We start from the raw sequence: 17,614 nt of genomic DNA, 5'->3' as shown, positions 1-17,614 counted from the left end.
AAGAGGGGAGACAAAAGATAATATTGCCAAATATACAAAATCATCATGGCTGAGATACATAACCGATATAAGGAACCTTTGTTTCATCAAATGGCAAACTGACATGAAGAAAATGAAGCAAAGAAGAATCTTAACAAAAGTTTGGGAAACCAAAAGCCCTTAAAATAGATGGAGAAAATGAAGCAAAGAGGATTCTTCAGAAAATTGCTAGTCAATAGAAATGGTACTTTTGAGACCTTATTCACTGCTTCTTACTCTCGAGGATCGAATGTCTCTGGATTTGAAATACTGGCATATTTTCTTGGATTTGAAACTTATGTTACTTGAATAAACCAGAGATACTCGATTGCCAGAGTAAGGAGATGTCAATAAGCGAACGCCTCAAAGCACCTATTTAGGGGAAAATAGACAACGAAGATAAAAAAGGAGTTGATCTCTGCACCGATTAGGTTTTCCAGTTTTTTCTTTAGGTTTTCTTAGGAGCATCAGATGGTCTTGAAATTGGGCGATTTAGGATTTGAAGTTGGTTAAATGAGGGGTTTGGTTTTGTAAATTAGTAAACTTTAAACCCTTAAAATATAAAAATAAAAAATAGTATTTATAAGTAAACCCCACCTTTTGATTCTCAACCGTTCAATCTTATTTTGATTACGTGGCACGATCACCACCATTGGCAGCAGCCAGCAATGACTGCTGCAAATAAGAATCTGTCTTTTGGACTGGTTTGTCTGCCACACTCACACAACCTTAAACATCATATTAGGGGCTTTTACTCGGACAAGGGGACCTTCCTCCTCCATCTTCTGTGAGTTGTTTATCCACCTTCCTAGTGCACCTAGGTTTGTGCTAGATATTCTTCTGAGATTCAGCAAAGTATCAAAGCCTTCATCTGCATCATTCGTATCTATGGATTCTGGTCCAATCCAAGGGTCTCTATTTGGATGGCCCACAACTATCTTTTACTAGCACCTCGGGTTCTTGGACGTGCAAATATGATTTTTGGGTTAGGATCCTAGGGGTTTCACAAGAATGGTGTTAGGTGCCTCCAGTGATAAAGCCGAATACTCCATCCACCCACCACATCATCTTCAATCATCAAGGGTATTTTTGGAAAGACATATGTATGCACAAACACCCTTGCTGAACCCTTTTATCCAATAGTAGATTATGTTCAATGTTTTATCTTATCTAAAACAGAAGATGAACAAAAGATGATCCTTAGAAGTCTGCATTATCTCAAACATAGTTCAAGCTTCAGAAATCGACATTATCTCAAAACGCACAATGGTCTTCTAAGTTCTACATTCAAAGTTGTATCTTATCTCAAACACACAAAAAACACACTCAATGTAAAGCTCCAATACCTAACTGTACTCATGTAAATAGAACTCTACTAGATTGCAAGAGTCCAAGACTTGTGATGAGCAAGGACTTTAGTTTATATATATGAGATATATCACAATCACTGAACTAAGGAAGCCCAATTATTATCTTTGTGGACATAGGATGCATAGAGCAATCGAACCACATAAACCCTATCTCTCTCTCTCTCTCTCTCTCTCTCTCTCTCTCTCTCTCTCTCTCTCTCTCTCTTAGCCATGCATGGCTTCTGAAAAAATCATCAACAAAAGAGACAGAGAATATATCAGCCACGACCTAGTAGGAGATGGGATTAACTGATCCCAGAGCTGGTAGTCTGAAACAATGTAATGAACAGTTAAATGGAGAGCTTTAGCTTGCTGCAAACCCTGGTAAGAATATTATGGACAATTTTGATGGAGAATCAATGCAAAAATGAAAGCACATGAATAAGATGGAAATAGTAATCCACTTACTCTTTCGCCCCCGTTAAGTGTTCCTTAATTTGTTTCATTATATATATCATACATCACCTTAATCATTTTATTATTATTTAGTTTGTTTCAAATATGCAGGTATGAAGGCAAGTTAATACATGAAGTTGTTAAAATAGTTCGCATTGAATTGCACAAGAGATGTTCTGTTGTTCCTAACAACCTAGTTGGAATTGAATCTCATATCAAAAAAATGCTGAAGCTTTTAGACATTGAATCTAATGACCGAAAAATTTTAGAGGTTCAAGGCCTTGGTGGTATTGGAAAAACAACAATTGCTAGGGCTGTTTGCAGTAAAGTCTTCAATAATTTCGAAGAGTATAGATTCATTGAAGATGTTCGAGACAAGGCTCGAAAATATGGGGTTGAATATTTGCAAAACCAACTTATCACTGATATCTTGGGTCAAGAAAAACATAATATTACAAATGTGTCCGATGGAATCCGACTGATCAAGCAAAAGTTTCACAATAGAAAAGTTCTTATTGTGCTTGATGATGTGGATAAAATTGATCAAGTAGAGTTTTTGGTTGGAGATGGTGAATGGTTTAATATTGGAAGTAGGGTCATTATCACAAGCAGGAATATGGATATAATAGTTGCTCCAAACCGAAGGATTTATGAACCCCATGTAATGGATTCAAATGATTCACTTGTCCTTTTCAGCCATCATGCATTTAGAACTGACCAACCTCCAATTGATTATTGGGATCTTTCATCAGATATTGTGAAAACTACTGGAGGACTTCCCTTGGCTCTTAAAGTTGTAGGTTCATCTCTATATTCAAGGAAAAGATCAAAATGGGAAGAGGCGTTAAAGAAATTGCAAAAATTTCCCTATACTGATGTCATGAATAGCTTGAAAGTAAGTTATGATGAGTTAGATGCTGAGGAGAAACAAATTTTTCTTGATGTTGCTTGTCTTTTAATTGGAGAGGATAAAGACATTGCATGTTACTTTTGGGAAGGGTGTGGTTTTTCTGCTCTAGCGGGGCTTGATACTCTCTATGCAAGGTCGTTGCTAACAATTAGTGAATATAATAAGCTAAAGATGCATGATCAACTTCGGGATTTGGGAAGACATATTGTTTATGAAGAAAACCAATACGAACCCGGAAAGCGTTCTCGAATATGGTCTAAAGAGGAAGCCTTTCAAGTACTCAAGTCACAGAAGGTAGGTTTTGAATATATATATATTTTTTTATTCTTTGTGAGGAGTTTTGTGAATTAGGTATTCTTTTCTTCTTGGTCTTCCAAGGTAACTGTGTAAAATATACTTAATTGAGGTTGTCATTTTGTAGGGAACAAGTAATGTTAAAGGACTCCATGTTAAACACAATAAATGTCTGACAAGCGAAGGATTTGCTGCAATGACGGAACTAAGATTACTGCATGTTGATTATGCAGATTTTTCTGGGAACATCACTAATTCTTTTTCAGAGCTAAGATGGCTTAAATGGAATAAATTCCCTTTGGAAAGATATCCAATCCCCAACTTCGGTCCAGAAAAGTTGGTTATTCTTAATCTATCCTATAGTCAAATGTCAGACGAATGGATTGGCTGGGAGCACATCAAGGTTTGGAAGAACTTAAATTTTTTTCCTTTCTTTAATTTGTTAATAGCTAAATCTTGCCGGATCAAAATCTCTTCTTCTTCTTCTTCCCCCCCCCCCTTTCTAGAGCTAATTAGGCTAATTACTACATAAATTCAATTTTGTAGATGGCTGTCAATCTGAAAGTTCTAGATCTCACAGGTTGTAAAGGATTATCTAGAACTCCTGATGTCTCAACAAATCTACTCCTGGAGGTATTGATTCTTAAATATTGTGAAAAATTGGAGGAGATTGATAAATCCATTTATTGTCTCAGGAAGTTAATCATGTTAGTTATGACTCAGTGTTGGAATCTAAAAGATCTGCCGAGTGAAATTTCCCAGTTGACGTCACTCAAAAGGCTCGATTTAGAGGGATGTTCTGGTCTAATCACTCTGCCGGAGAAGCTGGGCCACTTGATCTCCATGGAAGAACTTAATTTAAGTTGCAGGAGTCTAGTGGAGCTCCCAAATGAACTTTATAGGTTGACTTCTCTTGAAAGTCTCAAATTAAAGAACTGCTACAGTCTAGAAAAGCTGCCAGAGAAATTGCGTTGCATGACCTCCTTGACAATGCTTGATATAAGTGGCTGCCTCCGAATTCAGTCCATTCCAGATCTTCCTTCAAGTCTAAAATGCTTGATTAGTAATCATGTTATTTTCCTTGAAACCATCTCAGGTCTTCCCTCAAGTTTGACTAGCCTTGATATTTCAAACTGCTCTTCACTTCAAGATATCTCAGTTCTTCCCTCAAGCTTGACCAGACTTTATGCTAGCCATTGCATGTCATTGCAAACTCTATCGAGTACACCAGCAGGCTTGAGGAATCTACAGATATTAGATCTTGATGACTGCAGCAGCCTAGAAGAAATTGAAGGTGTTGACGAGAAATTGGATTCCCTGGTGGACTTCAGGATTAATGGCTGTGCAGGATTAAAGAAGATACCAAAACTGAGGGGCTCGAAATATCTGAGGACTTTAAAGCTGCTCAGGAATCACTTCATATCAGATTTTGAAGGTGAGGGGATGGATTCTCTGGAGGTGTTGGAGGTAAAGGACTGCAGATCATTGAGAAAAATACCACACCTGCGAGATTCGAAAAGCTTGACGAAATTAGAGATCATTGGATGTCCCGTACTGTCTGAGATCGAGCACCTTGAGTGCTATGAATGCTTACAGGAGTTATGGATATTTAAGGCCACATCATTAGAGAGATTAGCTGCTGATCTTTCAAGGTTGAAAGAGTTGCGGATATTGAAGATTAAGGACTGTGAGAAGTTAACCCATATTCCAGGCCTCAGCAGATTGGAGTCCCTGCGAGAATTGACGATAGCAGATTGTCCACTCATTCCAAAATTGTCGGATCTGCCCAACAATATGAGTAATCTAGAGATCCTAGGCTGCAAGAATCTAAGTGATATTCATGGTTTTGACAGGTTGGAGTTCTTAGAGATATTGGATGTCAATGACTGTGAATCTCTGGAGAGATTACATAGTCTGCCAAAAAGCTTGAAGCAGATACTGATTAGGGACTGCAAGAATCTAAGTGAGATTCATGGTTTTGAAAGGCTGGAATTCTTACAGCAATTGACTATCTGTCGGTGTGAAGCCCTAGAAAGATTACGTAGTCTGCCAAAAAGCATGAAGCATCTAATGATTGAGGGCTGCAAGAATCTAAGTGAGATTCTTGGTTTTGACAGGATGGAATTCTTAGAGGAATTGACTATCAGTAGGTGTGAATCCCTGGAAAAATTACACAGTCAGCCAAAAAGCATGAAGTGTCTATTGATTAAGGGCTGCGAGAATCTAACTGAGATTCAAGCTGGTAATGGATTTTTAGAGTCTTTGAAGATCTTGGATATTAGAGGGTGTACATCCTTGATAAGATTACCAGATCTCTCAAATTCTCAAAATTTAGAGGTGCTAAATATCATATACTGTGAGAAGCTGATTGAGATTCAAGCTCGTAATGGATTGCTGGAGTCTTTGAAGATTTTGGAGTCTTTGAAGATCTTGGATATTAGACGGTGTACATCCTTGGTAAGATTACCAGATCTCTCAAATTTTCAAAACTTGGAGGTGCTAAATGTCTCATACTGCAAGACACTGACTGAGATTCAAGGTGGTAATGGATTGTTGGAGTCTTTGAAGATCTTGGATATTGGAGGGTGTACATCCTTGGTAAGATTACCAGAACTCTCAAATTTTCAAAATTTAGAAGTGCTAAATGTCACATACTGCAAGAAGCTGACTGAGATTCAAGCTGGCAATGGATTGTTGGAGTCTTTAAAGATCTTGGATATTAGTGGGTGTACATCATTGGTAAGATTACCAGATCTCTCAAATTTTCAAAATTTAGAGAAACTAAATGTCCCGTACTGCAAGAAGTTGACTGAGATTCAAGCTGGTAATGGATTGTTGGAGTCTTTGAAGATCTTGGATATTAGAGGGTGTATGTCCTTGGTAAGACTGCCAGATCTCTCAAATTTTCGAAATTTGGAGAAGCTAAATGTCCCATACTGTGAGAAGTTGGTTGAAATTCAAGCTGGTAATGGATTGTTGGAGTCTTTGAAGATCTTGGATATTAGAGGGTGTACATCCTTGGTAAGATTACCAGATCTGACACAGTCAAAGAAATTGTTCAAGCTAAATGGTTTGTATGCAAAACACTACAGATCGCAAGAGGATTTCTTGGCTGCTGCATCCGGAGAATTGTTTTAGACTTGTTGCACCTGTAGACAGAATATTAATAGAAAGGTATTTATTCTCTCTCAACTGTTATTGTTTTTATTTGTTTTTATGCCTGATTTTGGAATATGATTCAGAGACTTTAATTGTGTGTGTTGAGGCTCCATTAGCTCAGTAAAATAATTTGGCCTTCTGGCCCCTTGTTATCTTCTTTTTCCCTTTACCTCTTATAGTTATTTTTTCCTTGAAAAGAGGCCTTTAAAAAGTCTTACAGAAAGCGGATACTTGAAAAGTTTTCATTTGGCGGGCATCAGTTTTGATCCACCCCCCTTGACTGTTGTTGCTGTTCTTGACGATGTACTGTCTTTGAAAGATAGTTTTATCTCTTGCAAGTTTAGTTTCATCTCTAGAGAGGAGAATGAATGTGCTCATTCTCTAGCTCAGAGGGCCTTGGCCTTTCTAGGCGAACCTTTTGGCCTATTTCCTCTCCAGAAGCTGGGGTCTTTCATGTCCAGCCTTCTGAGTCATTTCCTAGTTTATTTGAATGAATGGATTTTCAGCAAAAAAAAAAAGTTTTCATAGTTTGTTTGGATTTTCACCCAAAAAAAAAAAGTTTTCATTTGGAAAAGAACAGGAAAGAGCTATAGACTAGTCAGTGCAAAACTACTAGTAGAGGTCAATTTTGACTGGCTGCATTTGTGCCAAGTACCTTTTCCAAGATGTTGCTTGCATTTCAATCACAGGAACACTTAGGTCAGTCAGGACTCTGTTTCACAGACTTACTACATTCAACTACAAATCTGAATCTACTCTATTTTTCGCTAAAAGGATCATTATATTAAGCGAAGAAGAAATATTAAAAATACATCAATTAATACCGTATAAAGAACCAACCTCCCTTACCCACAACAACTGTTGCCCCCAATACACCCTTCCTCACTGGTTCCTGCTCAGATTAGAACCCACTAACTTATAAAACGAAATCTAGGACATCTAGAGGCATCCACATCAAGTTCATTAAGGATTGAAGCTGACCAAGGAATGTTAATATCAAAAATTCTTGTTCTAGCTGCCGAATTTGCCAAAAAATCTGCCACTGTATTAGTTTCAGGATAGCAATGTGAAATCTTCCAATCTATAGTCAACAAATATTCTTGTAACTCTCTCCACATATGAAAGATATACCAAGGTATTTTCTTCTGCTGTATTAAAGTCACCACAGCTTTTGAATCACTTTCTACCCAAAGCTTATTAATTTGTAAATGCCTTGCCCAACATAATCCGTGAATGAAAGTTTCCAATTCAGCCTCAAAATTGGTTTTAACATTTAAAAAAATACTGAAATTGAAAACCACCGCAGCAACTTCATTTCGAAAGACTCCTCCACCGCAGACCTTCCTGGATTGCCTAAAGAAGACCCATCAATATTTAGTTTAACCCAACCTACAGCAGGAGGACACCAAAAAATTTCTTGTGGAGGAGCAGCACTAAAAACAGAGAAGTGAAGGCCCAGTCTTCTTGCATCCGAAAAAATGGTAGGAGTTACTTTTCTTCCATCCATTTTAAAGCCAAACTGTACTAAGTCTGAAAAATTAAACTCATCACCTCATCAGTCCTGAAATTTAAATTTTCAAACCAGATTTGATTGCGGACCATCCAAAGAAAGTATAAAAGCAAACAACATCCATTAATCCAAGCAGTCTGTAAGGAGACTGTGAAGCCTGGTGTTTCCAAGCCTTGAACGACTCTACAATCGAATCTTTTACTGTCCAACTATAACCAAACTTTGTTGCAAAAGCTTCTCCACATCCACGTGAAAATGAGCAGTGAAGAAAGAGATGTCCTATGTCCTCTGAAGCTTTACCACATAGATTACAATGAGAGGCCAGCATAATCCCTTTCCGAGTCAACAAGGCATCAACAGGTAGCCTATCATGAAAAAGTCTCCAACAGAAAACTTGTTGTCTAGGCTGCAAAGAAGTCTTCCAAATACTTTTAGCCCATTCCAGTTGTTCTCCTTTTCTACGATAGAGATCCCATGCCGATCGAAAACTAAACTCTCCCCCCACTGAACCTTGCCAATGACAAACATCAACAAAACCAGCACAAGGTACAAGATATAACATAATAAGAGAGATTACCTCTTGAAATTTGGCATTGTCCACTGACGGAAATATCCACTCCCCTTGCTGTAAACAATCTGCAACAGTCAATTTCAAATGACCCTCTAAATCTAGAGGAATACCAACATAGTCTGCAATGGTAAAATTCCCCAACCATCTGTCAAACCAGAAATTTATATTCTGACCATTTCCAACTGACCACCGTTCATTAGCTTGAACAAAACCCCAAACCTTCCTCAATCCCAACATCAAAGAGGACTACTGCCCATAAATCTTTAAATTTCCCCTTTTGTCCACCATCTTCCCCTTTAAAAAATGAGCAAAAACAGAGTGTTTATGTTTAATTGTCCAAGCCAACTTGCATAAGGAAGCAAAATTGACATCTCTTAATCTTCGAATACCCAAACCACCCTCACATTTTGGAGTACATACTTTTTCCCAAGACACTATAACCTTCTTCACAGCCTCTATACTCCCTGTCCATGAAGTTACGCATCCAAGCCTCTGCTTGAGAAATAATAGAGCTAGGCCACCAGTACACTGAAAAATTATGAATTGGCATGCTAGAAATAACTGAACGTACCAACTCCACTCTACCTGCCAAAGATAACAGCTTTCCACACCACCCTTGTAGCCGATTCCTAATCTTGTCTAAAACTGACATCAATCTGACATGAGTAACTCTTCCTTTAAAAATATCTATCCCCAGATATCGAGTAGGAAAGAGAGCAATTGGGATATTTAATATGTCCACAATTTTCTGTTTGCGACTAGGAGGCACACGTCCAAGAAAAAGCTTACTCTTCTCCAAACTAATATGTTGACCCGAAAATTCTTGATACTTCGATAAGAAAATTTTCAAAGCTTTAACATAACATAAAGAAGCATTTGAAAAAATAAAAATATCATCAGCATACATCAGAACGGAAGGAACTTCTACTCCCCTGGGACCTGGCAAAGCTCTCAATCTACCAGCAGCTATCAAAGAATGAATGCCCCTGCATAGTACCTCTTCTGCAAGAAGAAAAAGAAGAGGAGATAAAGGGTCCCCTTGCCGAAGCCCTTTCTCAACTCCAAAGAATCCAACTGGTCCCCCATTCAATAAAACTGAGATTCTAGTAGATTGAAGCATCTCATGAATCCAGCCAACCCATCTATTTGAAAATCCGAAAGCCTTCAAGACCAAGAATAAAAACTCCCATGATAGGGTATCATAAGCCTTCATAATATCAATCTTAATTCCCATCCCTCCCCCTCTAACAAAAGAATGTAAAATATTTGTAAGTTCAGAAGCGACAACAATATTTTCAGAAATCATCTTACCTTTCTAGAAAGCTCCTTGCTCCTCAGAAATAAGCTTAGGCAAAAGAGGACTCAGTCGAGAAGCCATTATCTTTGACAATGTTTTGCAAAAAAAATTCCCCATACATAGAGGCCGAAATTTGTCCAGTGTAGCTGCATTCTCCACCTTGGGAACTAAAGTGAGGAAACAATTATTTACCCCTTTCGGAAGTTTTCCTTTTCGAAAGAAGGATCGAACAGCAGCCCCAAAATCGGCTGAAACAATATCCCAGCATTTGCGAAAAAAACTTCCCGGAAAGCCATCTGGTCCTGGAGAGCTGTCAGGATCTAGGTCCCATACCACTCCTTTGATCTCCTCATTAGAGGGCAAACCTTCAAGTAATAAACAATCATCATCCATCAGCACTTTTAGAATCACTGGACAACAACTCGGGTGTCCCAAGTAGGAACCCACTTTATGATAGTTTTCAAAGTAAGTCACCACATAATCCTGTAGTTCAACCGAACTTGATGTCCAAGTGTCATCCATTCTTTGCAAAGATTTAACAGAGTTTTTATTCCTTCTAAGTTTAGTAGAGAGATGGAAAAATTTTGAACTCCTATCTCCCTCCCTCAACCACCTGACCTTTGCTTTCTGCTGAAGAAGAGAGTCCAAACGATCCATTTCTTGTACAAGTTTTGACTTCAAAGAAGCCTCTTGATCAAAATATTCATTTGTCATATCAAGTTGATCAATATTAGTTTGAAAGGATGCTAGATCTTTCTCCGCTTGCTGTACTTCAATAAAATCCCCATTCATATATTAATCCTCTCGTCTAAAGGGCCCTGTTTATCAGAATGAATAAGGAGATCAAACCTAGGGCAAAATAGAATCATGACAAACCTACTTCTTTTTTTATTTTTGAGATAATTACTATTGCCCCCAGTACTTTGATTTTATTACTACTGTATCCCCTGTATTTTTCAAAATTACTAATCCAACCTTTAACTTTGTCTACAATTAGTAATGCCCCATACCGTTAAGTTCCATTAGTTTACTAATGATGTGACACCTTTATATTTTTTTTCAAAAACCCCAAAATACCCTTATACTTATCTCTTTACTTATTTACCCTTTTGTCAAGTTACAATAGTACCTTAATTAACTGTGGAGAAAAAAGTAACTATAATCCGTTTTATTCTAAAAAAAAACCACCAAATAAAGAAAGAATGATTGAATACAACTCAAATAGAAACCGAAGAGAAAGGAAAATCAAATTCAACTCAAATTGGAAACTGAAAATCACCAAATATATTTTCAAAATAAATGAAGCTTAGTGAAGGCAGGTGATATGGAGAAAATATGATCGAACTGGGTTCATTCCTGGTTCGACCCTCGACTCCGGTCGGGACGAAAGGAATCGACTCGCTTCTCAGCTAGCCAGGTTCAGAAGATAGATTGCTGAGTAAGAAAACTAACTCAGTCACAAGCACGCCCTAATCCGATACTTTCTGAATAGGTTAATCAACCTAATGACGGCTAGCAGAATTCGGCGGCTATCACTCATCGCTATCATACGGATGACCATCAGATAACAATCGGGTTATCCTAGGAGTCATCTACTAGTCCAAACTAGTAGAAGTCTATCATTCAACGGATCTATCTGTTAAGATCCAACGACTACCCGAAGAAGGCTCAAATACATCCAACGAAGGAGATTCGAAGGTACACTCTATATAAGACATCACCTACCCACAAGGTAGGGACGGACAAAAACACACAGATGCTTACTATCTGAATCGTATTCTTGTTATTCATTCCTTAGCTCTGTGCTCTAGTAAAGCTGTTTGTGATTAAGTTCATCAACTGACTTAGCCTTCGGAGGTGGACTCCCGATCCCAGCGGTCGAGCCACATCTGACGCTTTATTTGCAGGTCACTCTCAGGAGATCTAAGGGCTGAGCAGATTTTGGACACATCATTTGGCGCCGTCTGTGGGAATCGTTTCAAAAAGCTATGGTGACTAGATCAGCGGCAGCAGCAGCAGCTGCTGCACAATGAGATGCTGGCGTCCAAATTCTCGGAGTAAACAATCTGGATATTCCTCAGGGAAGTCGACCGCTCGAAGTAGATGGTGGTCAGGGAGGTAACAATCCTCCAGATTCACTCTAGTATCAATTGGATCAACTGAAACTCCAAATGTTGGAGGTAAGTCAGGCACTCCGAGCGCTGACCAGACAAGTGGTGATACCACAAGGACCTGATCATCATGATGTAGAAAGGCGCGCATCACGGCGGGATCAAAGATTGATCGATGAACAGAATGTCGGTCAGAACTTCAGGGAAGGCGATCGAGTACCTAGGAGAACTGAGGATCTCCCTAGGCACGGCAATCAGTTCGACGGACCACAAGGGAGTACTACCGATTGAAATACAAGGTTAGGTGCAGGAGTGCGAACTCACTCACCAACCAACAGACATGTCGTTCGAGATAATGATCATGTTGCTCGAGATAATGATCGTGTTGCTCGAGAGAATGATCGTGTTGCTCGAGGGAGTGATATTGTAGTTGGGGATCGGTTAGCACATATTGGTCAAGAATTGGCCAATATCAATCAAAAGCTCGGACAATTGGCGAGAGGGAGAATAACTGATGATATCTATTTGGTTATTCGAAAGACTCCATTTTCCGAGCCCATTGCCGGATATCAGTTTCCTCACAATTTCCGTTTGCCAATTTTTTCCACATTTAATGGCTTTGGAGATCCCACGGCCCACATCAGTTATTATCAGCAGACTATGGCAGTTGCAAGTAATTCTGATGAAATCCTTTGCAAGGTCTTTGGTTCGTCCTTGACTGGAGCAGCACAGAAATGGTTCTCGAACCTCCCATCAGGAAGGATCATGAATTTTGACGAATTGGTACGCAAATTCATAAGACGATTCCAGAGTGGAATCCAGATCAAGAAGACCGAGGAAACCTTGTTTGCTATTAGATAAGGGAAGAGTGAATCGATTCGGGAATACCTGAAAAGATTCAACAGGGTCACAATGGAGATAGAAAACCTAGATGAGCAAGTAGCTAAAACTGCTTTGTTCACTGGACTCACTAATCGACGACTCTTGGAGTTATTACTTCAAGATATGCCTACAACTTATGCTGAATTGGTACAGAGATGCCAAAAGCAAGCAGAAGTCACTAAAATCTTAGACGCACGCCAGGGGGATAATAAAGCCTCTGCAAAAGAACAGAAGGCTCCTGAGAACAAGCAGAAGTCGAAGCAGAATATTCGTGATCGAGTCGGAAAACCTCATCAGGCGTGGCAGCAGAGATCTCCCGACAAAAGTGAGTATACTCCATTAAATACTCATCGGGCTGATACTTTAAACATTATTAAGAAACAAAATATCTTGAAGTGGCCTCCGAAGCTTCCTACAAAACCTGGGGAGCAGGATCGAGAAAGGTATTGTTGTTTCCACAAGGATTACGGTCATTATACCAATGATTGCAGACATTTAAAGGCAGATATTGAAAGATTGATATCCTAGGGACACTTGTCCAATTTCGTCAACAGAAGGCGAGAGGAACCACGTGATGCAGGAGCAAAAAGGGACCGTTCGGTTAGCCCAGACCAACCGAAGGAGGCTCCTAAGTCTAAGAAGGGTAAGGAGGTGATTGATGCTACTCAGTCACCGATCCTTACAATCTTTGGAGGTCCCGACCCTGAATCACTCCGGAAGCTGAGAGCAAAATCCAGATTCGTTGGGATAGGAGAAACGTAGAAGCGTAAAAGGCCAAATGGTGAGGGTTCGATCACTTTTGGCGAAGAGGATGAAAGAGGCTTTTGTTTACCTCATGATGATGCCATAGTCATCAAGGTAGAGATTGCACGCCGAGAAATACACAGAGTGTTAGTTGACATCGGGTCTGCTGCAGACCTTTTATCTTATGCAGCTTATCAGAAACTTAAGGTGGATGAAGACTTGATGGAGCCATCATCCACACATCTATATGGCTTTGCAGGATCGTCTGCAATAGCGGAAGGATCGGTACCGTTCAGGTAAATTTCTTAGTAGTTCGAGATCGTCATCCTTGGGAGACCATCTTTGTCGAAGTTAGGTGCTATCGTTTCAACGAAGCACCTGAAAATAAAATTCCAGACTGAAATGGGAATCGGTCAAGTTTCGTCTGACCAGAGAATTTCTCGGCAATGTTATGTTGCATATTTAAAAGACAAGGAGGGCCCGAGAAAGGTGACAACACTACCAATTGAGGTACGAGATGATCGGGACGAAGCAGAAATGCAAAGGCCCGAGCCAGAGAAAAAACTGGAGCAAATCCAGTTGTATCCCGATGATGAAAAAAGAGTTACTTATATCGGGTCAGAGCAGCTAGAAGAATTCAAAGAAGAGTTGAAGTCTTTTCTACAACAAAATAGTGATGTGTTCACATGGTCTGCAAATGACGTGCCAGGAATTGATTGGCATGTCGCTGAGCACAAACTTTGGATAGATCCAAAGGTGAAACTAGTCATTCAGAAGAGGAGAAATTTCTCCATGGAAAAATACGAAGCCGTTTGGGGCGAAATTGAAAAATTGAAGAGTTTTGGTTTCATTAAACCAATTGCCCAATCTGGTTGGCCAATGTGGTAATGGTCAAAAAGGCAAATGGAAAGTGGAGAATGTGTACCGGTTACACAGATCTCAACAAGGCTTGCCCTAAGGACTGTTACCCATTGCCTAGGATTGATCTGTTAATAGATGCGACTGCAGGATATGAAACATTGAGTTTTATGGATGCCTACTCAGAGTATAACCAGATCCTCATGAACAAGGAGGATGAAAAGTTTATGGCTTTCATGACTGATCGTGAAAGCTTTTATTTTAAAGTCATACCGTTCGGCCTGAAGAATGCAGGGCTACTTATCAGAGGGCTGTCAACAAAATTTTCAAAGACTTGATCTGGAAAAATGTCGAAGCTTATGTTGATGATATGCTGGTAAAGAGCTTTGCAAGGATGAAACATATTGAAGATTTAACGGAGGTATTTTCAGTTCTGCGAAAATACCAAATGAAGCTAAATTCGGAAAAATGTGCCTTCAGAGTTTCGTCAGGCAAATTCTTGGGCTTCATGGTATCACAAAGAGGTATTGAGGCTAATATTGCCAAAATATAGGCTTTAATTGATATGGAAGCCCCCAAAATTGTTCGGGATGTGCAATGCTTAACGAGGAGAGTAGCCGCATTAAACCGTTTCATCTCACAGTCAGGAGAAAAGTGCCTACCTTTTTTCAAAGCACTCAAAGATTTGAGGGGCAGTAAGGAGGCAAAGTGGACTGAGGAATGTCAGAAAGCTTTCGAAGAACTAAAGGAGACATTGGGAAGACCACCGCTATTGTCTCGACCCGAGAAGGGAGAAATCTTACAGCTATATTTAGCAGCATCCCCTTCGGCAGTCAGCGCAGTACTCATTCGGGAAAAAGACAAGAAGCAGTGGCCAATTTATTATGTCAGTCACGTACTACTTGATGTGGAGACACGGTATTCTCAGATCGAGAAGCAGGCTCTAGCTCTTATGATAGCAGCTAGGAAACTACAGCCATATTTCCAGGCTCATTCAATCGAGGTATTTACTACTTTTCCCCTTTGTAAAGTTCTTCGTAAACCTGATTTGTCTGGAAAAATGGTGGCTTGGTCGGTTGAACTCAGTGAGTTCCAAGTAAGCTTTAAGCCTTGAACGACAATCAAAGCCCAAGCACTAGCCGACTTTGTAGTAGAGACTACTGCACCAATGGAAGAAATTGCCGAACCCACTATCCCGACCATTTGGGAGGTATATGTGGATGGTCAAGTAACAAGCAGGGAGCAGGGGCTAGAATTCTCCTGAAGAGTCTAGCAGGATTTATTATTCGATATGCATTGAGATTTGCATTCGAAGCAAGTAACAACAAGGCAGAAAACAAGGCCCTAATAGCTGGACTTAGATTGTCAAAAGCATTGGTGATAGCGAATGTAACTATTTATAGTGACTCACAACTTATTGTCAATCAAGTACAGGGGGAGTATGGTGTTAAGGATCCCCGGTTACAGAAATATCAAGAAATTGTGCAAGTATTGCAAAAGAATTCAGGAATCTAAAAGTATGTCAGATCCCAAGAAAAGAAAATACAATGGCAGATAAGCTATCCCAATTAGCCAATGCCAAAGAAAAGAATTTAGATCCTTCGGTCTATATAGAAGAGATAACATTTCCAAGTTATCACGAGAAGGAAATTTCCTATATTGAGGCGGAGCGCTGCTGGATGGATCCAATAGTAGAATATCTGAGAGATGATAAACTACTAGAGGATTCGCAAGAGGCAAGGTTAATCAAAGTGCAATCAGCGCGATTCATTATGCAGAATGAAAGGCTGTACAGAAGACCTTATTCTGGACCCCTTTTAAGATGCTTGGGTCTCGAAGGAGCTGAATTAGCTCTAGCTGAGGTACATGAAGGAATTTGTGGCGCTCATATGGGCGGTCGGTCCCTGACACACAAAATTTTGAGGTTTGGGTTGTATTGGCCTAAGCTCCAGCAGGCTGCTATGGGATATGTTCGTCGGTGTAGCAATTGTCAAATCCATGCTACGGTATCTAAACGCCCAGCTGAAACCATGACTTTGATTCTAGATCCCATCCCTTTTGCGATGTGGGGAATTGATATCATGGGCAAATTCACCAAGGCGTCAGGCGGAAGAGAGTATCTTATAGTAGCAATCGACTACTTCACCAAATGGGTCGAGGCTAGTGCCCGGCAACCATCACCAGAAAGAAAGGTGGAGAAGTTCGTGCTTGAGTCAATCATATATCGGTTCGGGATGCCAAAAATAATCGTAACAGATCATGACACTCAATTCAACTGTCCACAATTTGAACAATTTTGTGGGACTTATTTGATTGAGCATCGTATGTCATCAGTGGCATACCCCCAAAGCAATGGTCAAGTAGAGGTTACAAACCGAACATTACTTGAGGGAATACAGAGAAGGCTCGAAGCTGATAAAGCCTTGTGGGTCGAAGAATTGCAGAATGTACTGTGGGCCTACCGAAGAATTGCAGAATGTACTGTGGGCCTACGGAACTACGGTTCGAACACCCACAGTACATTCTCCTTTTAAACTGGCTTACGGATCTGAAGCTTTGTCACCTTACGAAGTAATGGCTGGAACACTGCGGGATAGAGAGTTCAAAGAAAAAGCAAACGAACAAGGACTGCTAGATAGCCTTGATTTGTTGTATGAAGTTCGTGCAAAAGCAATAGCACGAACTCAACATTATCAATGAAGGATAGCGTCACATTATAATACTCGAGTGAAGAATCATCAATACATAGCAGGAGACTTGGTATTGAGAAATACCTTAGCCTCAGATCCACGCCATCAAAGGAAATTGGACCCTTCATGGGAAGGACCATATATGGTTATTAAACCAGTCGGTTCGGGGGCTTATAAGCTGAAGAACATGACAACCCAGAGAGAGTTTGATCGTTCGTGGAATGCCAGGCATTTGAAGAAATATTATCCTTGAAGATTATCAATTTCATTCATGATGTAACAAATTTCAACTCAATCAATACAATTATCAGTTTTCAACATACTGTCTTTTGATTGGGGGCATCATACAACACTGAAGAGATCCAACGACAAAATCACAATGCATCGGTTTAAAACCCGAGTGAGTTCCTTTTACAAGGCATCGGTTTAAAACCCGAGTGAGTTCCTTCTCAGACTTATTGAATTTTTCCAGAAATTCTTAAGTAAAGGTATCGGTTTAAAACCTGAGTGAGTTCTTTCTCAGACTTATTGAATTTCTCCAGAAATTCTTAAGTAAAGGCATCAGTTTAAAACCCGAGTGAGTTCCTTCTACAAGGCATCGGTTTAAAACCCGAGCGAGTTCCTTCTCAAACTTATTGAATTTCTTCGGAAAACTCTAAGTAAAGGCATTGTTTTGAACAACTAAGACCTACTGCAACAATGACTCAGGCTGGTGGCAAAAGTTCAAAGATAAAGTTAATTCTTTATTCCTTTAAATGACCAGAA

General features: G+C 39.7%; 1 protein-coding gene across 2 annotated transcripts in view; it reads left to right on the top strand.

Annotated features, from left to right (window-relative positions):
* Window positions 1–6,244, top strand: part of LOC149005152 (uncharacterized) — a 33,056-nt gene extending 26,812 nt beyond the window's left edge. For both annotated transcript variants that reach the window (XM_089168081.1, XM_089168082.1), the window contains 3 exons: window positions 1,935–3,027; window positions 3,155–3,430; window positions 3,574–6,244. In XM_089168081.1, the coding sequence (XP_089024207.1) occupies window positions 1,935–3,027; window positions 3,155–3,430; window positions 3,574–6,165 (3,961 nt within the window). In that variant the 3' untranslated portion in view covers window positions 6,166–6,244. The remainder of the gene's footprint in view (window positions 1–1,934; window positions 3,028–3,154; window positions 3,431–3,573) is intronic.
* Window positions 6,245–17,614: the final 11,370 nt, after the last annotated feature.

Source organism: Hakea prostrata, chromosome 9 (genome assembly GCF_041222555.1).
Source record: "Hakea prostrata isolate BN-2017 chromosome 9, UWA_Hpros_2, whole genome shotgun sequence".
NCBI classification, from domain to species: Eukaryota; Viridiplantae; Streptophyta; class Magnoliopsida; order Proteales; family Proteaceae; genus Hakea; species Hakea prostrata.
Note: the sequence above shows the minus strand (reverse complement) of the source record. Positions and strands in the feature narration are given on the sequence as shown.